General features: G+C 42.1%; 2 protein-coding genes across 4 annotated transcripts in view; one reads left to right on the top strand and one right to left on the bottom strand.

The window, feature by feature from the left end:
• nrg2a (neuregulin 2a) overlaps positions 1-3,236 on the bottom strand; it is a 159,363-nt gene extending 156,127 nt beyond the window's left edge. For 2 of the 3 annotated variants that reach the window (XR_006080644.1, XM_042310992.1), the window contains exon 1: positions 1,908-3,231. Coding sequence is in view for 2 of the 3 variants with exons in the window: in XM_042310992.1 (XP_042166926.1) it covers positions 1,908-2,316 (409 nt within the window). In the remaining variant the exon portion in view is untranslated. Of the gene's footprint in view, positions 1-1,907 lie in introns of all 3 variants that reach the window. The other variant, XM_042310993.1, reaches the window with a different exon arrangement.
• A 1,800-nt stretch (positions 3,237-5,036) lies between these two features.
• Positions 5,037-13,416, top strand: puraa (purine-rich element binding protein Aa). The gene is made up of 2 exons (XM_024401693.2): positions 5,037-5,215; positions 10,380-13,416. The coding sequence occupies exon 2, from the start codon at positions 10,449-10,451 to the stop codon at positions 11,304-11,306; it is 858 nt and encodes a 285-aa protein (XP_024257461.1). The 5' UTR covers positions 5,037-5,215; positions 10,380-10,448; the 3' UTR covers positions 11,307-13,416.
• The last annotated feature ends 11,017 nt before the right edge of the window (positions 13,417-24,433 follow it).

Raw genomic sequence — 24,433 nt, forward strand, 5'->3', positions numbered from 1 at the left:
CCACTCAGTTAGTGTGTCGGTGCTGTCTGTCTCTCTGACTCTGTCAATCCAGAGAGGAACAAAGTCAACCGGTGTCACCACAGCTACATCAACTGGGACCTCCTCTCAAATCTCAGCACACTTCTAAAACAAATAACACCAAATGATATTAGCAAAATAGGCAGAATAATAACTGACTGTAGTTTACAGTATAAACTTCCTTGTCCAATACTTAAAATCAAAATGCTAACTCAAGAGGAAATGAATGTGAGCAATGTTCATAAATAACTAGGCTCACTCCCTTTGGTAGAAACTGCAGTCTGTCCTTGTTAGTAGCACAATCCGCCCCTCACCAATCAAGTGAGGAACAAATTGTGCCTCCTTAAAGCTTGAACAGAGAGATGCTGCTAAATGCTGAACCTGGAGTGTCACAATGTTTACTCAAGACAATCCATTAACTCCTCACCCATCCAGCACCCCACTAGTTGTAATGGTGTCACTTTATAATAAACATAAAACTCTATATTCAGAAATCTCAGAAAACCATTTTCTCCAGTTTGATATCCACGAGCTATAAGCCTACTACGGTATAAAACTATGGACCAAAAAATTGTCAGATGTAGCTCCATTCCCGGTGGGAAAATGGAGATCCTTCATGATTTGAATCATTTCGTGAAAGGTCGTCAGGCCCAGCCCATTTCGGCCTTAGACAACTGGTCAGCTGTGGCGCGAAAGAATCAGCACCATGGACAGTGGTTCAAATTGCCATTTTGCCCTTCAGCGTCGCTATTCTTGTTTTAACGGATACATTATATATGATCATGACCATAATATTTTCAGCAGAGACCGGACAGACTGTTCACACAGAGAAATAAAAGAACTGCAATTATGGGAAATATATTCATTTCCTCGAGGTCAAGGAAGTCAGGAGAGCCTAGTTGTGGTAGTTTGATTCTGGTTGATTCGTTTTCAAGTCCTACACCATCCACTATACCTATTTCTCTCAATGGATAGTATCCTACCGTAGACCTGTCGCTTATTTACTGTCCGGATCTGAACAGATACGGGTGAGGGCCAGAGCCTACAGGATCAAAGCTATTATAACCATGACAGCCTCTGCTTGTGCGCACATCAATTTCACCCCTTGACCACAGCAGTTTTCTTCCTTTCACGCAGAAATACGCATATATGACGTTGATTGGGATGGGGAAGTACAGGTTCAAAGCGTCCTAACTACAGCCGGCACAGTTGCTATGAAAGCCCAGTGCTTTCATTTGAACAAGCGCAAAGCAGCAACCGGCAGAGAGACCAACTTTCCCTGGGATTTTAGAGATCACATGCAGGTTACGTTATCATGGATTTAAGGAATTCATATTTGTTTTTATTGACATCTACTACGGCCACTGTTTTGTAAACGTATCACGGTGACGTTTCTAATAATTTTTGAAGAAAGAAATTATTTCCACGATAATAAATATACTATACGCATGTGCGTGTAGGCCTACTGCATCGAACCTCATATTTAATCAAAGCCACGACTATTTTGCACCTTGGGTAATGAATGTATCGTTTTAATCAACCAAATGATCCACGCCTTGCATTTCTGGAATCTTACGACATGTCAGGTGCCTGTGTGTGCGCGCGCGCGCGTGTGTGTGTGTGTATATCAACGGTATCATGTAGCCTATGGAAACCACTCGCCTAAATGTTTAGCCTGTCGAATATTGCTGCAGAGACGCCCCATGGCTTCCCATCTGTTACTAACTCTCAAACATCTTTAAATCACTATTCCACATGTAGACTATAGCTATGTCGACAAGGGGAGAACGTATGGCCACTTGCAACTGAAGGAATTAGCCTACAGTTCTAATCATTTGATGTGCTTTGCCAGGATCGACTTCACTGTCAATATTAAAGAATAAACTTACCGCAGTTTTCACACAAGATCCTCCCAACATCTTTTTTTAGATTATTCCCACGAGTGTCTATGGGAGCATACGACGCCTTGAAAACCAGAGGCTCATCAGTTGGGTCCATGAAAAAAATATACTTGTGATTCTTTATCACTGTGGTGCAAAGAGCCTCCGATCCGAATTCCCCCACGGTGACGAGCTGCTCCCGTTCCAGACCTCCGCTGTTCCGCGGCCACAAGTCCAGCACTTTGACATTCACACTGTACGCCTCGACTGAGTCGTTCAGAGGCGCGGACTGCACCTTGCCCTCGATCACCACGGCGGAATTGTAAGCCTGGTCCTGCAGAGAATTCAAACTCGGGGAGTAGCAGGCGAAAGAGACCCCGATGACCAGCATGGATAAATGTACTGAATCAAGCCTCATGCCGCCTGCTTTGGCTCGGTGGTCGCTGGTCGCGTTGCGGCAGGGCTCTCTGGGCTGCGGGGCGATGGCGGTGGAGCTGGGTTGAAGGGAGAGACAGCAAATAGGCTCCAGTAGCACGGCAGCGCGGCAGACCTTGCGTAAGTGTCCATGCCATCGGGATCCGCTGCTTTTTCCGATAATTTTGCAATGGGGAAACACCAGCTAGGAACCGGAAACCGCGTAGGCTAATGATGCTGGGTTCAAAATCCCGTCACTGCATTCTGCTAAAAATACATTCTAAAATGCAAACGATTCGTGGATTCTTCCCTTCAGAAGATGCCATATGCTGCCATAGAAGCCTATCCACAAGACGACGCCAGTCTATCTTTGCCCAGAAATGGCAGTGGTCTGGTGGGCGCCTTGCTCAGCAGTGATGGTTTTCTGTATAATTCGCCACAGAGAAAATACGCCAAATGCTGCAGTCAACAATTAGTTTTGTCGTCCACTTGCAAAAAATGCATACGATTCATCCCTCTAAATAAACTGTGTTTTGCTCCACGGGTAATAAACCGCCTTCTCCCACAGCCCGTCTCTCTCCGCCTCCCCCACTTACCAGAGACGGAGAGAACATATGCTGATTGCCAAAGGCTCTACCACAAAAAAATAGACTTAAGATTGGAGCACTATGATATAGCCTACGCCGATACAACCGCTTTCGGTCACCACACTCCCCCCAAAAGCCAACAAATGACTATCACTTCATGCTCTTCCCCATCACCAAATGGTTTCACGTTAAAATGAAATAATGAAATAAATACTGAAATGCATCACGCGTCCGTTTTTAAAATAGATTATTAGAGTAGACATATCCCTCCAAAGGAAAAAGGTAAAAGATCGATTGAAAAAGCAGCCGTAATCAGTGCACTAGATATACGGTGTTTCAGCTGAGATGACGCTGCGAAAGCAATTCAAAGCCTTGGATTCTTCATCAGACTGTTTCGAATGAGTTTTGCGTCTCATTCCATTATGAAGTCATGCCCTGCATTCAGATCACATTCGCTGCTCTGCCTCTGAAAAAAAAACACTGATGCTGAGGCGCTGCATCAAATCCATACAAGTAAAACAGCTGCGAATGGGCTTTTAAAGACAGGAGAAAGCCATATATTTCACAATATAACAATGCATGGACAGACACTTGGTGCATATTGTTTTATGTGTGTGGGCTGTCAATGAGACATGCGGAATGGCATTGAGAGAACATACAAATTGAAATGTAATATAGGCCTATACAACACATTCAGAAGCACACATCCTTCTTGTTTTTGTATAGTGAATTAGCTAAATAAGGCTATAATTTGAATGCGGAGAGAGTCACTGGGTGTGAAGCTGAAAGCATTTACGAAGGGCGACATCTGCTGACCAACAAACACTTCCCAGAGCAGGTGAGGAACGTACGTCAGATTCTGAAATGCTTGCCTCGAATATGACGATTAGCAACATAGCATACTCAACCCCAAGGAAGCCTACATAGCAAGGTCAGACAAAGACAGACAGACCGACAGGAATAAATTACATTGGCAACACTGAGCCTAAAACACGAAGGCTGACTAACAACGTAGAAGGAGAACTTATCCAGTCTTGTTACTATTTTGGCCCACTTTATCACATAAGATAGCGTGTATTGCCTCTTTGGTAACATAAGAAAGCTGACCTGCCCATTAACAAAATATGAAGACCGTATTTAAATATAGAAGTTAATGTATTAATATCCCCCCACCTCTCCACCAAACTTACTAAGAAACGCTCATGAACAGCACGCACAAAGTTTGTCATACTAAGAGATTCTCCAACAAATAGCCCAAGAGACGCAGCAGTGCTATCTCGCCCACTCCATGATCTTCTCATGGAACGCACGAGATCGGAGAGCTGTCCATGGTGCTAACCCCATCACGCCCAACTGGAGAAGCAACTTGCGCCTTCTCTCGTGCGGCTATTTCAAGTGGTCTACTCAACTGTTGTATTATATTCTGTAAGTGCTAATAGAAAATCTGTATATCCATGAGAAGACATTTGTTAATGACATTTCAATTTAGCCACCAACCACAATAGGTCTAGATTAAACCGCACATTTAGTCTAATTATCTCGTCATTTGATACATCTTCTGTGGATAAGGACTATAATACGTCTCTGGCTTTCAGGATAAACAGGTTGGCCATATATAACGACCAAATAAAGAGAGAACCTACATACAACCTCACCTACGTTACATGACTAGGCCTGCCGCCTACTGTACAGGATTGGGCTATGCGGAATGAATCTTTTATTTTACCCCAGGAGAGCAAATTTCACATCTACTAGAAAGGGTTTTCAATAAATAAAAATGTGTTAAATTAATGAAAAAGGTGTGCTCATTGAATTAAGACATTACAACGGGCGCATGGGTTAGTTACCCTTCGGCTGAACATTGAGACAGTGCACGTATCAAATAAGTATTAAATTCTCCGAATAAATTAAAGTAAGACAAGATGCCTGAATAGATTGAAGTGGAGGGATAGATTTAGTAAGAAGCAACAGCACAGGTTTTGGTTCTCTTCAAAAAAAATATCCAGAAAGTACTAGTGGGTTGAGAAATTCTCCTCAAGCTGCAATTTCTAAAGAGCAACAGTGCGAGGCGCACGCGTTTTGCAGTTCACCCAGTAACTGAGCGTGCTGACATCAGAGGACACGCGTGCGGCGTTGAACTTGTAGGCTACGTGCGTCCCTCTCCATGCCACGACTCGCTGTTTCGTTCCATCTTGTGAAGCGGCGAATCACTGACAGTAGGCCTACAAGGAGTTATTCACCTTTGTCTTTTTAGTGTCTGTCTGCGACGAGACTACACCGAGGCTGTTCAGGCGCTCTGCCTGTAAACTAAGCGGGGTAAGATATGCCTATCCTTGTTGTAATAGGTCTGTGACTTTGGGAAGAGGACGACGGGTTTATTTACATGTCATTGGGTTAATCACTGCAAACCTCTTTCTCACTTATTCGGTGCTCTGGTATGCAAGCGATTTCACTCAGTAGTGGACAGTAGGCAGACAGCCTTGACGTGATAGACGAGATTTCCGGTAATATCGAAAGTAGTTGCCAGTCAAGCAATGTTGACAACTGGCACTGCAGTGAATCGACAGGAGCCATATAAGACATGTCTGCAAAAGCCTATGGAGACTGACAACCTACATCGCGCCCTCTGGTTTTATTCATAGCATACCTCAACACAAATCGTAGGCGTTTTTAAGTCAAGAAATATACTTTTCACACAATGACAAGGTTGTCACATGCATTCACAGCCCCAATCGGTGTTTTTCTTTTTTGCATCCTCCTTTGTCAACCACTTTACTGACATGACACCTCTTGAAGTCATTTATGAGATTGCTGGATTTCTTGAGTGTTTGACCTTTGCTTTTAATGACTTTCATATTGCAGTGTTTTGGACCAAGCATCCTGGGCCAAATGAGCCAAAAGATCAAAGAACGTCTATTATAACGTATAATATTGAGCTATGATCCAAGACGAACACACAAAATAAAAATCCAGCAGACAGCGTCTGAAAATGCAACTGTAACTCCAGAGGAAGGTGGGACAAATGTGCATTTTCGAGATTTTACATAATTAAACGGTCATGTATATAGCATACAGACTTAATTAGCGTAATATTTGCAACTGAGTGAAAACATGCCGAATATCCCCCCATTTTCAGAGGTGGATTAGTTTTCTTTGTATTATTCTGCTTCTTTGACCCTTGTGCCATGAAGATAAGTCGACCTGTTGTGGGGATGAGTCGACCTGTTGTGGGGATGAGTCGACCTGTTGTGGGGGGGATGGGGATGAGTCGACCTGTTGTGGGGATGAGTCGACCTGTTGTGGGGATGAGTCGACCTGTTGTGGGGATGAGTCGACCTGTTGTGGGGATGAGTCGACCTGTTGTGGGGATGAGTCGACCTGTTGTGGGGATGAGTCGACCTGTTGTGGGGATGAGTCGACCTGTTGTGGGGATAAGTCGACCTGTTGTGGGGATGATCAAAAGTATGAATCCAAATAATGACATCAAGGGACCATTGAACCAATGTTCTTATCCATTACAGTTCCCAATTCTTGGACTCATGAAGAAGACGAGAACATTATTATGATAAATGGAAGCGAACACCAGCCTATACAACTGATAAATGGCCACATCTGCGCTCTGAGAAGTTCTATAACACGAATATTTCAATAAGTGTGTGTGTGGGGGGGGCTTATCAAAAAGCTGCCATGCCAAAGGAGGGTGCACAAAATGGTCACTTAAGGGGAAATTAAATAAGTGTTCTTAAACCTTTTTTTACTATGACTGTACAAAATCAGCTATACAATTGTGAAAATGTATCTTACCTTACAATATAGTCTGATGTGTCAATCCAAAACGATGCAGTGAGATATTTTAGTGAGATATATAATCTTAATCAAAAGATATATAATCACATACGCTACAAGACCACATACATTTCGAGTCCTCTGCACTGATGGACGAGAGGGAAAGACAAGCTAAATACTATCATATATCCATCAAATTCTATTGTCGTTGTTAAATCAAATGATTGCCTATAGGTAAATCTGTTGTCTGACATTTTATGGGTCTCGTTCTTAGTTGCGAGTGAGACTGAAGCAATATCATTGTTTTTCAGCAACATCATAACAGTTTCCTCTTCGATAAAAGTTTTCCTTCGGTCTATTTCTGAAACATTGACGTATACAATATCTCATTTGACTTACATGTTGATTCTTAGTCTATTTGTAGCCTAACCTTGCAGTTTATTCTTAGTGAGGGTTTATTTTCGATATTTCCATTTTGATTAAAGACATTTGTAAACAATTTGTAGGCGATGAGAACTTTTTGTAAAATATTTTTCAACAAATGTCCCTTCATTCACTATTACTTTGGTCGAGAACTGCGAAATGTATTTTCATTTATTAGGCCCTTATATACGCCGCCCTTTTCCACCTTGAGGGATCGAGAAATATATTTTCATTTATTAGGCCCTTATATACGCCGCCCTTTTCCACCTTGAGTGATCGACAAATATATTTTCATTTATTAGGCCCTTATATACGCCGCCCTTTTCCACCTTGAGGGATCGAGAAATGTATTTTTTCAAATGTATTATTGTCATAAAGAAATTAGACGTTACACAAAATGTGACCAGCGATGTGGAAATAAGCAACATTTGCTAGTTGAGATGTATGAAGCCAAATGAAAAACATTTAAAACAAAGTCTATTCAGCAATAATATTAATTTAGCTGTGATAAGACCAGATACATTAAAATCAAGTGCTATCATTTTTGCTATATAAACAATTACAAATATGATAGATATAGGTGCATCTGCCGCTGGTGTCAACGTCACTTTCAAAATTAAAATAAATACAATAGTGTATTTCATTAAGTTGACAATATGCCTACAAAGCACAGGCACCCACGTTTCAGTGTCAGAGTAGGCTACAGGTCAACAAAGTCCCATTGGCATTCAGGTATACATAGCCTAAATGAATATTTCCAGAACAAAACAATGTATATCATTCCATGGCGTGCATGTGGGCTAGACTAGAGAATGGAAGTAATGCATCTGTTTTGTTTATTGATAGATATTAGTTCTTAGTCCTGAAAGAATTAATAAGCCAGCGCATGATGCACCATATTTGCAATTTCTTCCTTCCTCAAGTGAACATCAACATCATGCATATCAAACGAAGATGTCTGTGGTCATACATTATACGATATATCATATATTAGCTTATTCAAGTACATCTGAATAACAAGGAACTTAATCAAATCAGCATCCAATAATCTAAATATTAGATGCATTTAATTTGGTCTACTTGTTTTTGTAACACAAGTATACACTTATTTGTATAGTTACATGCGTGTTCTTCTCTTCTAATAAAAAATCGAATGTTTTTTTTATTGCAACGCTTTAATCGTTGGTACTTTAGCATTTTCGATCAAATACACAGTTTCTAACACGTCCTTTAAATCCTGATAATGGCAATAGCCTGTGCTATTTTTCACCAATGTTAAATCAATTAAAAAGGAACGTAAAATGACTTAAATTAAGTTTAAATACCATTTTTTTAAAGAAATTTCAGCAAATATAAATACGTAAGATAAAAAATGCGTTATAGTCGATTACACACGAGATATGTTTTATTGAACAAAAGTTACAATTCTATTTCACAGGCTAACTATGGACTATAGCCTGCATCTCAGTACTAGAGGCGTCACTACAGACCCTGGTTCGTTTCCAGGCTGTATCACAACCGGCTGTGATTGGGAGTCATTATGGCAGCGCAAAATTGGCCCAGCCTCGTCCGGATTAGGGTTTGGCTGGGGTAGGCCGTCATTGTAAATAAGAATTTGTTCTTAACTGACTTGCCTTGTTAAATAAAGGTTAAATAAAATACAAAAATAATTGCTACTTCTTTAATTCACACAAGCCATAAGACAATAGTAATAGAAGCACTGTTTAGATAACATACCGTACGAAACATAATTCTGAAAGCTATTCAGTCGAACGGATGGACTTTGATACAACGGAATTGTATGACTCATGATTAATAGACTATGCATATCTAGTTATTGGCTTACAGTTGAACATCTTCTATTTCAAATTAAACAATGTGTTAGTTATGTCAATTATCATATTTTAAATATGTAAAATTTAAGTTTAAAATGTTGTGCATTTGTCTTGAGGTTATTTGCGCAGTTTGTAACTCGTGAGAACAGGTTGCATATGACTGTATCACTAGGCCTACTATTTTCAGATTAAAATCAAAAGACTTGGCTTTCATAAAAATAAAAAATAAGCATCCGATCAACGTAGGCCTAAAATCTGAGAAACGAGTAGGTATCACAAAAGTGCAATTATGAAATGTTTGCCTACGGTCTATTCTAGTAAGCCTAACCATACTCTATTTGGTAGGCCTAAGGGTACTCTCTTTTTGGTAGGCCTAACAAAACGAATGGTAACGGTTCTTTTAAGTAGACCACATTGACAGGGGATTGAAAAAATACTCACCCTTTCACCATGATAGCATGTCTGTCTGGGCCTAAATTGTGTCATATCATCCCAAGGTCGAAACAGGAAAGGTTGGTACAGCAACTGTATGTAAACGACAAAATAAATAAGCCAAACAGAGACACTTAAATAAACAGACTTTCTTATTAAACCTGGTAGCAGACCTTCCAGTTGTTTCCGAATAGGGGTGTCACTAACAATACTTAATATAGAGACAGAACAGTTTCCAAATGTCACGAATCAAGGCTTTCAGATTGATTTGGTAACAGTGGCGGTTAATTGGTAGGCCTACATTGGATAGACTAACAGTGTATAAATAGATATGCGTAAAATGTACCTTTTGGCCTAGATATCCATTTGGGTTTAATACTTAGCCTACTACCAAAGTAGTAATAGATGGTAGGCCTGCATAGTATTTTCACGCAAGAGCAACCCTAACGTATGTAGCCTAATGTCACATGTTTCCTTGAAGGTGATGCTCTGCAATGTTTTGCGGCCACCAAAAGCTGTCACTCATTCTATGCATGGCTTATTGGAAACATGGAGTTCTTAATTTTTATTTCACCTCTTTTCCCATTGCATTATTTATCATCATTAAAACATAGGCTTACACACAACAAATTCGCAAACATAACAGACCATAACCAACAGTGCAATAACCTAGTAATAACCCCCGTTAGAGGAATTAAGCCCTTTTTAGGCATAGACCTACGATTTTACGAACTAAGGTTTTATATACACGATCCAAGTAAAATGCCACGATTATTGCACTTCAGAATTGCTCGTAATCCAATTTGACAGTAAAAATAATAACTTCAATTTAAGCTTTGAAGTGGTAAGATTCAATCAGAATAACCTGAGAATTTAGACGCCGAGGAAAAACGGCAATTGATGTATGAATGCGCCACGATTGTATGTAGGCCTAAATTATATTATAGAATTTCCACTTTGAGGCCCCCTCAATAGATGTTCTTCTTGTATTTCCCTCTGTGTAGATCTCGCGAGAGTGGTGGCGTGGCTGGCTGTGTGGTTGCAGTAGACAGAGGGAGAAGGCAGGCAGCATCATGGCGGACAGAGACAGTGGAAGTGAGCAGGGAGGAGCAGCCACGGGCCCGGGCGTCGGTTCCATGCACCCAGTGACAGGAGGGGCGGGCTCGGCTTCCGGGCTGCAACACGAGACGCAAGAGCTGGCGTCGAAACGAGTTGACATTCAAAATAAACGTTTCTATCTGGACGTGAAGCAGAACGCAAAAGGCCGCTTCTTAAAGATAGCTGAAGTCGGGGCCGGGGGAAACAAGAGCCGCCTCACTCTCTCCATGTCAGTGGCAGTCGAGTTCCGTGACTACTTAGGGGACTTCATCGAACATTATGCCCAATTAGGTCCTAGCAATCCGGACATCGCACAGGATGAGCCGAGGCGAGCACTTAAAAGCGAATTCTTGGTCCGGGAGAATCGGAAGTACTACATGGATCTGAAAGAGAACCAGAGAGGCCGGTTTCTGAGGATTCGACAGACCGTGAACCGGGGGCCCGGTTTGGGATCCACGCAAGGCCAGACAATTGCTCTGCCTGCACAGGGACTTATTGAGTTTCGTGACGCTTTGGCAAAACTCATTGACGACTACGGAGTAGATGACGAACCTGCCGAGTTGCCAGAGGGGACCTCCTTGACAGTGGACAACAAACGCTTTTTCTTCGACGTGGGCTCCAATAAATACGGAGTGTTCATGAGGGTAAGCGAGGTGAAGCCAACATACCGCAACTCTATCACGGTGCCCTACAAAGTGTGGTCCAAATTTGGAAATACGTTCTGTAAATACGCGGAGGAGATGAAGAAGATCCAGGAGAAACAGCGGGAGAAAAGGGCATGTGAAATGCAGCAACAAGAGGAGACGCATGCTGATGATGCAGACGAGGATTGATATATAGAGCAAAAACATGCAAGAAAATCATCGAAATAACAAAAAGAGAAATTATAATAACTTTACTGTAAAAAGAAAGAAATCTAAAGATTTAACTGTAACTGTTTAACTCCAAGGGAGCACCACCCACAAAAAAATAAACCTCCACAAACGGACAGTTATGACATGTTGTCACCCATCGCTGGATGTTACCCACTTACCCACCATTAATACAGTAAGCGGCTGCTAAACAAAGTAATAACATTATATATGAACCGTGTTTCCTACTTGATGATAAAGAACTGAGTGTTTATTTCTCTTATTAACCAATAACTTTTGTACACGTTAAAGATATTATTAGTGTTTGCAATGTTCAAATGGAATTATTGCCGAGTTATGAGAAACAAGTCCTTTTCATTTGACTTCAGCACAAAATCAGATATTTTAGTTTTTTTAACCAAAATTTAAAACCTTTTTAAGAGGTTGACATAGTGTAGGTCTACTTGCCACCCTATTTACTTGTACCTGTGAGTAGAGATTTGTTTACACATAAATCATATGAGGGCTAGGCCTGCTTTGGAATTTAGTTTAGATGTCATGCGGTCTGCCTATGTACTTTTTTCAATGTCACGCAACGAAATAAGTGCTCTCTCTCTCTCTCTCGTGCAATATGCATTGCATTGAACTCGGAACACATTGAACTGGTCAATGGAACTGGACATGAAAACTTTCAAAAGGAATATTTACTGTTGTAACTTTTGTTTCAATTGAAAGTGTCGTCATGCAGATCGTTATACTATAGACTATCTTTGTGTCTCGTCATGCAATGTGGTTTTTTTTTAAAAGGTACGGTCTTAGATTAAGGAAGTGCAGTGACAACATGCAGCAAATGACATGAGAAGTGGTTGAGAACAGCATATTTGTCATATAGACCACTCAACCCTGCTAGCACCACCTAATTGGCATCATGGTCTATTGATAGTGCTGATTTAAAAAATTAAAAAAAGTCAAGCATGGTTTTGAGAATCTGAAATGTATGTCAACATCAGCGCTTATGAATAAGAGGTTTTCTGTTGGGCAATTTGTCACACAAAGGACCAGCAAATATCAGCCAACCAATAAGATGCCAATGTACCAATGAGTGCTGTTGCTGCATGTTTACCTGTACAAAGCCTGATATTGGTTTTCACACATTGTGGCTCAAGGACACCTCTCCAAGCTGCTTGTCATCCCTGTAAATGCTCAACTGATCTTCAGATTGAATATCTGTCGTTTCCAAAGAAGCTGGAAACAACAGATCATGTCAGATTTGTCCCAGTATTTAGTGAAAATATGGCCTGGCATATTGGATGGAATATGAAGCAGCAGGCCTAACTGTCCTTGAGCCCCTCTGGTTAAAGCCATTGGTGTAAATGGTACACGGATGGGAGAGTCCTCGGCATATAAACAACCTGGTGCCTTAAACACTCCGCATGATTACATGTTGGCCTGATGCTTTGGATCACAGTTTGGGGTTTTAGTTTTTTTCCTGTATTGCTTTTCCGTGTGCCGCAGCACAACTTGTGGTGCCAAGGGGTTCTTTAAGAACCCTTCCGGAAGGAAAGGGGGCAGATTACAAAGCTTTTTCTGCCACCTTTCCCCCTTTCCCAATCTCACTCTCATCCCCAAGCCATCCAGGTATCGGTCTACATGTAAATGTGGAAGGGGGTGGTCACCTAGAAGACAATGCATAGGAGGCTGCTCTTCACAGGCCCAGCCTGGCGAGGTGGAGCAGAGAGCAGTTGCTGACTGGTAACATCACTGTGGACTGGATTGAGGCTTGTTGGAGGCCCCCTTGTGACGCTCTCTGTGTGTAGTTCTATGGCTTGGGCAGTAATGTGTCATTTGTAAGTTGCTAAAGACCTCAATTAGGGGGAGTAAGTAAGCATGTCTTATTTTGATTTGTGTTTAGTTTTTTAGTTTGAACTTTTCAGCGTTATTCCACATCGTTTGTCATTTTGAATGTTTTTTTCTTTGCTCACAAAGGATATTTTCTTTTCAGTGCAACATTTCATTACTGTGTGCAATATCCTATGTGCCGATTCATGGCAATATGTATATCAATTAAATATATGATTAATATTTGAACGCATGTGGCTGAATTCCATGTTTATTTCTCTTCAAGGTTTTAAATGCCTTTATCTGCACTTAAACAGAAGTCCAACCAGGGAGACAAAGTCAATCTAACAAAGCAAGCTTCATCCTTCCTGATGAGGACACACCCAACACCCTAACATTCACAATAACTAACATGCTGAGGATTAGTGTCGTCTGTTCCCTAGGTCTCTATTACCTCTCCCTATGGCTTGGGAAGTCTGTCTCCTAGGCCTCTATTATCTCTCCCTATGGCTTGGGAAGTCTGTCTCCTAGGCCTCTATTATCTCTCCCTATGGCTTGGGAAGTCTGTCTCCTAGGTCTCTATTACCTCTCCCTATGGCTTGGGAAGTCTTTCTCACCTCTCCCTAGGCCTCTACCTCTACCTCTCCCTATGGCTTGGGAAGTCTGTCTCCTAGGTCTCTATCTCTCCCTATGGCTTGGGAAGTCTTTCTCATAGGCCTCTATCTCTCCCTATGGCTTGGGAAGTCTGTCTCCTAGGTCTCTATTACCTCTCCCTATGGCTTGGGAAGTCTGTCTCCTAGGTCTCTATTACCTCTCCCTATGGCTTGGGAAGTCTGTCTCCTAGGCCTCTATCTCTCCCTATGGCTTGGGAAGTCTGTCTCCTAGGCCTCTATCTCTCCCTATGGCTTGGGAAGAGTAAAGGGATTGGATGATTGTAGGGAATGAAAATATGTTGAGTTTTGCTGCAAAGGAAAAGCAGGTTACAGCCTTGTTTCTTTATTTGGTACGATATTTATTAAGGTGTGTGTATGTTCTCCTTCCTGTCTTCAGTGGTTGATGTTTGTAGCATATTGCTTTCCCAGGTGGATGAAATGTCAGACCAATATTAGTTTGAAATGATCTCAACAAGGAATGTATTTTTTTCTCTCTTATGTTGCGACCCTTTACAAAGAGGATAATGGATTAACTCATTCGGTGTTGATGCATCGAATATAATTTATGTGCATTTTACAAATTGTAAAAAAAATAAATATAATTTACCCACATCTGACATAAATGAATCTTCAATATGTATGTGCTTTTTTTCTCATGTGGTTCTCTCTTCTGTAAGAAATGGCCATGTGAGATCGCCAAACTGGGTAGGGTTTCTGATCCGTGTCTATTTTCGGTTATGAATATTGCTATGCTACAGAAACACTTCAGCTAATCTATCAGATACTAGAGCATCATGTCGCCCATTACATGTTTGTGATTGCTTTATTTTACTATGTTATAATGGATATGGTTTGCAGTGATTTGTGATATGCGCTTTGTATTTTATCCTAGGATTATCTTTTGTTTTGCCAAGCAATAATCTCCAGAAACTTGTAAACTAACACTCACAGTTCTACCACCATCATGTGTAGCAGCTAATTGGTTCTAGGGTTCCATACCACTGATTTACCATTGTTAACCTCCACATATGTGCAAATCCTAAAATGACAACTTGTGTGTGCAGGTCTCCCATTGACATCAATGGGCCATTTTTAAATCAGGAGGGGGGACATATTTGGTGTGCTGGAATCTATAGATGTTAGAATATTATTGTCACTGCTGAACTACTAGAGAACCAGCAGCTGCACTGCCAGTAGAGACTAAAACATGATTTGTAGGGTTAACAGGAGCTTTAGGACGGACAGTGATATGTATTATTAAAAACAATACCTCTGAAGAAGAGGCATCACATAGTCATGATGACTCTTTTACAATCTCCAGTGTGAAAGACGGTGGTAGAGTCTGTTCAAGACCTTCACTGCTTGTGTAGATTCACATTTGTCCTAGGCTACCCATGGACACCCACGTGTGAAGGTCAAGCAAATTCCTTTCAGGCTGGTGTTAGAACGAGACCTGCTGTTTGTGACGTGAAGGCTATGTAAACATTGCAAAGAAATGTAAAAGGTATGTATTTATATATCCTGTCCCGTATATGTTTAGTGAAATGTATTGTTTGTGCACCCAAAATGGCCACGTGGGGAAACTCAGTACTGCTACGGTGGCAATATTTATCATTCTCATGATCACACCGGTCATGATATATGTAATGATCACATTAACGTAAACATTCATTCAAGTCTGCTGCTGCATGCTACAGTGACGCATGTTTCATGTTGTGCTGGCACTAGTCATCTTATGCTTTTATCTAACCAATCCACAATCTTCATAGTAACATGGATGTCTGGTGACTCACTTTTAAGTGGGATGGCGTGCAAGGAGACCATGGGAAGTGTCAAAATAGAATCACTTTTTATTTGTCACATACGCCGAATACAACGGGTGTAGATTTAAATGTGAAATTCTTGCTTACGAGCCCTTCTCAATGATGCAGAGTAAAAGTGGCATCAGGATAGATAATAATCTGAAAAATAAAGGAGTAGCAGCTGCATATGATGAGTTTAAAAGTGTGTGTGTGTGTGGGCGTACAGTGCATTCAGAAAGTATTCAGACTTTTACCACATTCTGTTATGTTACAGCCTGATACAAAAATGTATCAAATAGTTTTTTTTTTTTAAATCAATCTACACACTATAGCCTGTAATGACAAAGCAAAAACAGTTTAAAAAAAAATGTTATGCTAATTATATCAACAACAAAAAAAACAGAACATTTACATAAGTATTCAGACCCTTTACTCATTACTTTGTTGAAGCACCTTTGGCAGCAATTACAGCCTGGAGTCTTCTTGGGTATGATGCTACAAGCTTGGCACAACTGTATTTGGGGAGTTTCTGGGCCCCTCAAGAACATTCAGAGAATTGTCCCGAAGCCACTCCTGCGTTGTCTTGGCTGTGTGCTTAGAGTAGTTGTCCTGTTGGAAGGTGAACCTTTGCACCAGTCTGAGGTCGTGAGCACTCTGGAGCAGGTTTTCATCAAGGATCTCTCTGTACTTTGCTACATTCATCTTTCCCTCAATCCTGACTAGTCTCCCAGTCCCTGCAGCTGAAAAACATCCCCACAGCATGATGCTGCCGCCACCATGCTTCACCGTAGGGATGGTGCCAGGTTTCCTCCAAATGTGACGGTTGGCATTCAAGCCAAAGAGTTCAATCTTGGTTTCATCAGAGCAGAGAATCTTGTTTCTCATGGTCTGAGAGTCTTTAGGTGCCTTTTGACAAACTCTGAGCGGGCTGTCATGTGCCTTTTTCTGAGGAGTGTCTTCCGGCTGGCCTGATTGGTGGAGTGCTGCAGAGATGTTTGTCCTTCTGAAAGGTTCTCCCATTTACACAGTGGAGCTCTGTCAGAGTGACCATTGAGTTCTTGGTCACCTCCCTGACCAATGCCCTTCTCGCCCGATTGCTCAGTTTGGCCGGGCAGCCAGGTCTAGGACAAGTTTTGGTGGTTCCAACTTCTTCCATTTAAGAATGATGGAGGCCACTGTGTTCTTGGGGACCTTCAATGCTGCAGAAATATTTTGGTACCCTTCCCCAGATCTGTGCCTCAACACAATCCTGTCTCGGCGCACTACAGACAATTCCTTCAACCTCATGGCTTGGCTCTGACATGCACTGTCATCTGTGGGACGTTATATAGACAGGTGTGTGGCTTTCCCAATGATGTCCAATCAATTGAATTTACCACAGGTGGACTCCAATCAAGTTGTAGAAACAAGCAAAGGGTCTGAATACTTATGTAAATAAGGTATTTATGTGTTCAATTGTTAATACATTTGCTAAAATTTTATCTTCGTCATTATGGGATATTGTGTGTAGATTGCGGAGTATTTTTTAAATTTAATGCAATTTAAAATAAGCCTGTAATGTATCAATGTGAGAAGTCTAGGGGTCTTAATAATTTACAAAGGCAAGTATTCAGACCAGTCAAATGCTTGGACACACCTAATAATTCAAGGGTTTTTCTTTGTTACTATGTTCTACATTGTAGAATAATAGTGAAGACATACACAATGAAATGACATGTATGGAATCCTTTAGTATCCAAAAAAGTGTAACAAATATATTTGAGATTCTTCAAAGCAGCCACTCTTTGCCTTGATGACAGCTTTTGCACCATCTTGGCATTCTCTCAACCAGCTTCATGAGGTAGTCACATGGAATGCTTTTTCAACAGTCTAAAATGAGTTCCCACATATGCTGAACACTTGTTGGCTGCTTTTTCTTCACTCTGCGGTCCAACTCATCCCAATCCATCTCAATTGGATTGAGGTCAGGGGATTGTGGAGGCCAGGTCATCTGATGCAGCACTTCATCACTCTCCTTCTTGGTCAAATAGCCTTTACACAGCCTGGAGGTGTGTTGGGTCATTGTCCTGCTGAAAAACAAATGATAGTCCCACTAAACGCCAACCAGATGGGATGGCTCATCGCTGCAGAATGCTGTGGTAGCCATGCTGGTTAAGTGTGCCCTGAATTCTAAATAAATCACTGACAGTCACCAGCAAAGCACCATCACACCACCTCCTCCATGCTTCACGGTGGGAACCACACATGCAGAGATCATCCGTTCACCTACTCTGCGTCTCACAAAGACACAGCAGTTAGAACCAAAAATCTTAAATTTGGACTCATCAGACCAAAGGACAGATTTCCACCGGTCCACAATCAATACAAGTGTCTTCCACATTTAACCCAACTGGTAGATGCATTGCAAAACCAAAGTCATAAAGTAACTGACTTTGGGCAAATTTGAGTAGATTTTACCTATGGATAAACTGAAGAGACTAGAGACTAGGCTGCATTCACACAGGCAGCCCAATTCAAATATTTTTTTCCTCTAATTGGTCTTTTGACCATTCACATCAGATCTGATCTGATGCTGATCTGATTGGTCAGAAGACCAATTAGTGAAAAAAAACTATCAGAATTGGGCTGCCTGTCTAAAGCAGCCATGTGACCACGCCACAACCTAAGTGATAGCCTACTGCAGGTGCATACCTCTCACTTTAATGACACCAGAAGATAAACAGTAAGCAGTTGCAATACCTTTATCAAAAGCTTCCATACCTGTAGACCTACCGGAGTTGTAGAACTTGCTATTTGTAATGGACAGCATGGCTCTGGCTTTGGAATGCATCTTTCTTCCTATTTGTAAAGGACAGCATGGCTCTAGCTTTGGAATGCATCTTTCTTCCTATTTTTAATGGACAGCATGGCTCTGGCTTTGGAATGTATCTTTCTTCCTATTTGTAAAGGACAGCATGGCTCTAGCTTTGGAATGCATCTTTCTTCCTATTTGTAAAGGACAGCATGGCTCTGGCTTTGGAATGCATCTTTCTTCCTATTTGTAAAGGACAGCATGGCTCTGGCTTTGGAATGCATCTTTCTTCCTATTTCTAAAGGACAGCATGGCTCTAGCTTTGGAACGCATCTTTCTTCCTATTTCTAAAGGACAGCATGGCTCTAGCTTTGGAACGCATCTTTCTTCCTATTTCTAAAGGACAGCATGGCTCTAGCTTTGGAACGCATCTTTCTTCCTATTTCTAAAGGACAGCATGGCTCTAGCTTTGGAACGCATCTTTCTTCCTATTTCTAAAGGACAGCATGGCTCTAGCTTTGGAACGCATCTTTCTTCCTATTTCTAAAGGACAGCATGGCTCTAGCTTTGGAATGCATCTTTCTTCCTATTTCTAAAGGACAGCATGGCTCTAGCTTTGGAACGCATCTTTCTTCCTATTTCTAAAGGACAGCCTGCTTGCTTTGAAAGCATCTTTCTTCCTATTTCTAAAGGACAGATGGCTCTAGCTTTAAAACGCATCTTTCTTCCTATTTCTAAAGGACAGCATGGCTCTAGCTTGGAACATCTTTCTTCCTATTTCTAAAACAGCATGGCTCTAGCCAAGAATGTATCTTTCTTCCTATTTCTAAAGGACAGCATGGCTCTAGCTTTGGAATGTATCTTTCTTCCTATTTCTAAAGGACAGCATGGCTCTAGCTTTGGAACGCATCTTTCTTCCTATTTCTAAAGGACAGCATGGCTCTAGCTTTGGAATGTATCTTTTTCCTATTTCTAAAGGACAGCATGGCTCTAGCTTTGGAATGTATCTTTCTTTATTTCTAAAGGACAGCATGGCTCTAGCTTTGGAATGTATCTTTCTTCCTATTTCTAAAGGACAGCATGGCTCTAGCTTTGGAATGTATCTTTCTTCCTATTTCTAAAGGACAGCATGGCTCTAGCTTTGGAATGTATCTTTCTTCCTATTTCTAAAGGACAGCATGGCTCTAGCTTTGGAATGTATCTTTCTTCCTATTTCTAAAGGACAGCATGGCTCTAGCTTTGGAATGTATCTTTCTTCCTATTTGTAAAGGACAGCATGGCTCTAGCTTTGGAATGTATCTTTCTTCCTATTTCTAAAGGACAGCATGGCTCTAGCTTTGGAATGTATCTTTCTTCCTATTTCTAAAGGACAGCATGGCTCTAGCTTTGGAACGCATCTTTCTTCCTATTTCTAAAGGACAGCATGGCTCTAGCTTTGGAATGTATCTTTCTTCCTATTTCTAATGGACAGCATGGCTCTAGCTTTGCAATGTATCTTTCTTCCTATTTCTAAAGGACAGCATGGCTCTAGCTTTGGAATGTATCTTTCTTCCTATTTCTAAAGGACAGCATGGCTCTGGCTTTGGAATGTATCTTTCTTCCTATTTGTAAAGGACAGCATGGCTCTGGCTTTGGAATGTATCTTTCTTCCTATTTGTAAAGGACAGCATGGCTCTGGCTTTGGAATGTATCTTTCTTCCTATTTCTAAAGGACAGCATGGCTCTGGCTTTGGAACGCATCTTTCTTCCTATTTACCTGACAACCCTGCTTGTTGAAAGTAAATTAAACACTGATTCTAACCATAGATATCCTATTAAATTACTATCTATTCTAATTCTTAATTATATGATTCTAACAGCAGGCTTGGTAACAAATAAACCCAAGTTACCAAGATGCCCTGACCTACCCTGCTCCCACAAAGCATAGTTGGCTGAGTTATGAAATTTGCAGCGCCATTGTCAATTAGACTAAGCTTAAACTTCTTAGATGCCTGATATTGTAACCTTTTGCAATTATTTTAAATAGGCGTATATGGTAAATATATTTTATTGGAGTCATTTAGCAGACACTCGTATCCAGAGCGTCTTACAGTTAGTGCATTCATCCTTTGGAAATATATGTCACCTAGAAGTAATTATATCATCGTTACTTGTGAGAAATGTGATTGCTGCTGCTGCTGTGGATTTTATAAGGTGGCTGGCAACCAACTTTAAGGTGCATTACCGCCACCTACTGGACTGGAGTGTGGACCAGAGACATGGAATTCATTATTCTTGTCTTCTTAAGGAAACAAAATACATAATTAAATACTACATCCCCTGAAGATTTCCCCAGCAGTTAACTTATGCTTGGCTCCTCAATTACTCCATATATCTGATAACAATCTCTCCCTTTATCTCCCATATTCCTGGCACTGAAATAGCACGTCTTCCACTGTCTTCATCTCCTCCTGACAGTGATCACACCTCCCAGTCAGATGTTTTCCTACCAATTTCAATGTACTGTTGAGCCTTGTGTGTCTCAGCCTTGTAATTTTTACTTTTGTTTTGACCCTTTTCTCCCCAATTTCGTGGTATCCAATTGGTAATTACAGTCTTGTCTCATTGCTGCAACTCCCGTACGGACTCAGGAGAGGCGACGGTCGAGAGCCTTGCGTCCTCCGAAACACAACACAACCCAATGTGTGGCCTCACATCCTCCACCTACTCTGCAAAAAAGAGTATGGCCAGCAACTCCATTTTGTAAACAGATAAATGATTCGTTGCTCTTGTTGTTACTGCCACCTTAAACTCAGGAACACTAAAAGCTGCACCTGTCCTCCCTGTTTTAGGGTTCTTGGATCCATCAGTGAATATATTCCAGACTGCATAGTACTGAGTTCTTAAATGTTTACTTACAGTAAATATTGTATCTACTCCTTCTTCACCAGCTCTTACCCTGTCAAGCATGCAGCGTTGCCACTGGGAAGGTCCTGACTGTTCGACTACATATTCTTAGAGCTTGAGCCTAGATTACATCTAGCTTTTTTAAAAGATGTCGGAGCTGCTGATCCATATGCTACACTTCCATAGTTCAGTGATGACCTTGATAGCGCTATATAACGCTTTCAATGGCATTCTTCCCGCCACTCCATTCTTCCCGCCACTCCATTCTTCCCCGCCACTCCATTCTTCCCGCCACTCCATTCTCCCCGCCACTCCATTCTCCCCGCCACTCCATTCTCCCCGCCACTCCATTCTCCCCGCCACTCCATTCTTCCCGCCACTCCATTCTCCCCGCCACTCCATTCTCCCCGCCACTCCATTCTCCCCGCCACTCCATTCTCCCCGCCACTCCATTCTCCCCGCCACTCCATTCTTGACAGGTAATGCATTACATTCAATATGGTCTGTCCTTTGATAACTACTTTGTTAATATGTTCTGTCTATGTAATTTGAGTGTCAAACCAGAACCCCCAGAACCTAAACACTCACACCCTCTCCAGATTCCTCCCGTACAGCTTCAGGCATATTTCCTCCCCAAACCTACCTTTTAGTAAAAAACTTATCTGATCACTTCTCAAACTCTCCCAGCTGTATGGTGAATATTTCTCGCTCTCTTTCACAGCGCCCCTTCATCCAAAAACAATGACCTCCCAATATCTGGTCTGTCATAATAGAGAATAACAAAGGCCTAATTAAACTTCCCTGGAGGGTACCATTCTCTACCTCGTAACGTTTTGACATGGAGCTCCTCACCCTCACTTGTATTTATTGTCCAAAAAGTCCTTCATCCAGTTAAAAAAAAACCTTCCTCCAACCCCCATGCTTTCCAGTTTGATATGCAGGCCCTCTTTCCACATATCATAGGCCTTCTCTACATCAAAGAAAATGGCTACCACCACCTCCTTATTTGCCTGTGCCTCCCATATAACTGACTAGAGTACAGTATCTGTCGTTTCCCTGCCCAGGAGCTGTCGTTTCCCTGCCCAGGAGCTGTCGTTTCCCTGCCCAGGATCTATCGTTCCTGAACCCAATTGATTTGGTGACATTAGGCCTCTGCTCTCCATGAAGTATGTCAGCCTTTCTGTTATCATCCTTTCCATAAGTTTACAGACATGAGGTGTCAATGCTATTGACCTATAACTTGATGGATTAGTAGGATTTTTCCCAGGTTTCCGTTTCGCCACCCCTACTGCATGCTTCCAACTGTCAGGCAGCTTCCCTTCCTGCCACACCCTATTGTAAAAGCCTAATACTTTTGTCATTGCGGTGTCACTGAGATGAGCCATCATGATGTAACACATCTAACCCTTTCCAGTAAATGTTACCCCAGCTTTAGCTATCACTTTCTTCATCTGATCCAATGTAAAAGGGGCATTGAATGCATCCTCCACCACCTCTCTCTGAACCAGAATCCCTGGACGCTCCCCTCTGACACTCTCTTGTGCACGCTGTCACTCTGCCAGATTATTTGAGCTGTCGATCTTCACAAATGCCTGGGGTAATGTCTTTGCCTTCTCCATGTCTCTCACTGCAACGGTCTCCGCACTTTTCAGCACAGGGATATCTCAATCTGGTCTGCCCCCACTCATCCTCTCAATCATCCTCTCACATCCCCCATACCTCTCCCACAAGAGTAATCCTGCCTGTTTCCACAGAACCGACACCAATACTCCCTCTTAGCTGTCCTAATGGTTCTCCTTAATTCTACTTGAGCTTTTTTATACTGTATCATTTGCTGGTAGCTATGGGACCTTTTCAACATATTGAAAGCCCTGTTCCTACTCTTCACAGCTTCTCTGCACTTCAGTCCACTAGGGAACTGCCTTCCTCCTCCTCCCCCTGTACCCATGGGTATCACCTGCCTTCCTCCTTCTCCCCCCTGTACCCATGGGTATCATCTTGCAGCCTTGCAGCCCCTACTATCGCTTCTTATTGCATCATTCACTGTTTCTATATCTGCACTGAGATCCACCTGCAGTAGCTCCTGTTCACTCAACTCCTGAAACTGACCCCATTCCGCTTTCCCAAAAATCCATCTCCTCATCCCATTTCCTGTTGTATCTTCCACCCTCATTGCTACAGTACACGTGTCACGTTCTTGATAATGGACGGACCAAGGCGCAGCGTGTGTAGAGTTTCACATCTTTATTAAGGTGAAAACTTCAAACTTCAAACAATAAACCAACAACGAAAACGTGACATCAGTGGTGCAACAAGCACAAACACAATATCCCACAAAGCAGGTGACAGAAAGGGCTTCCTAAATATGATCCCCAATTAGAAGCAGCCATTACCAGCTGCCTCTAATTGGGAACCATACAACCCAGCCACATAGAAAATCAATGACTAGAACACCCCCTAGTCACGCTCTGACCTAAACACCATAGAGAACCGAGGGCTCTCTATGGTCAGGGCGTGACAACATGATTGGTTAGTGATCCCTACCAGTAGATTCCTCCCATACCTCCCAACTACAGTGCCTTGCAAAAGTATTAATCTCCCTTGGCGTTTTTCCTATTTTGTTGCATTACAACCTGTAATATAAATTGATTTTTATTTGGATTTCATGTAGTGGACATACACAAAATAGTCCAAATTGGTGAAGTTAAATGAAAAAATAAATCTTGTTAAAAAATAAAACGGAAAACTGGTGCGTGCACAGTCCGGAAACCTCCGATGGTCCACAGTCCGGAAACCTCCGATGGTCCACAGTCCGGAACCTCCGATGGTCCACAGTCCAGAAACCTCCGATGGTCCACAGTCCGGAACCTCCGATGGTCCACAGTCCAGAAACCTCCGATGGTCCACAGTCCGGAACCTCCTGACGATGGTCCACAGTCCGGAACCTCCTGACGATGGTCCACGGTCCGGAACCTCCTGAGACGGTCCACGGTCCGGAACCTCCTGAGACGGTCCACGGTCCGGAACCTCCTGAGACGGTCCACGGTCCGGAACCTCCTGAGACGGTCCACGGTCCGGAACCTCCTGAGACGGTCCACGGTCCGGAACCTCCTGAGACGGTCCACGGTCCGGAACGGT

This window comes from Oncorhynchus tshawytscha, linkage group LG33 (assembly GCF_018296145.1).
Source record: "Oncorhynchus tshawytscha isolate Ot180627B linkage group LG33, Otsh_v2.0, whole genome shotgun sequence".
Classification (NCBI taxonomy): Eukaryota; Metazoa; Chordata; class Actinopteri; order Salmoniformes; family Salmonidae; genus Oncorhynchus; species Oncorhynchus tshawytscha.

Coding starts and splice junctions, on each gene's coding strand:
- puraa (XM_024401693.2), top strand. CDS start 10,449: ATGGCGGACAGAGACAGTGGAAGTGAGCAGGGAGGAGCAGCCACGGGC.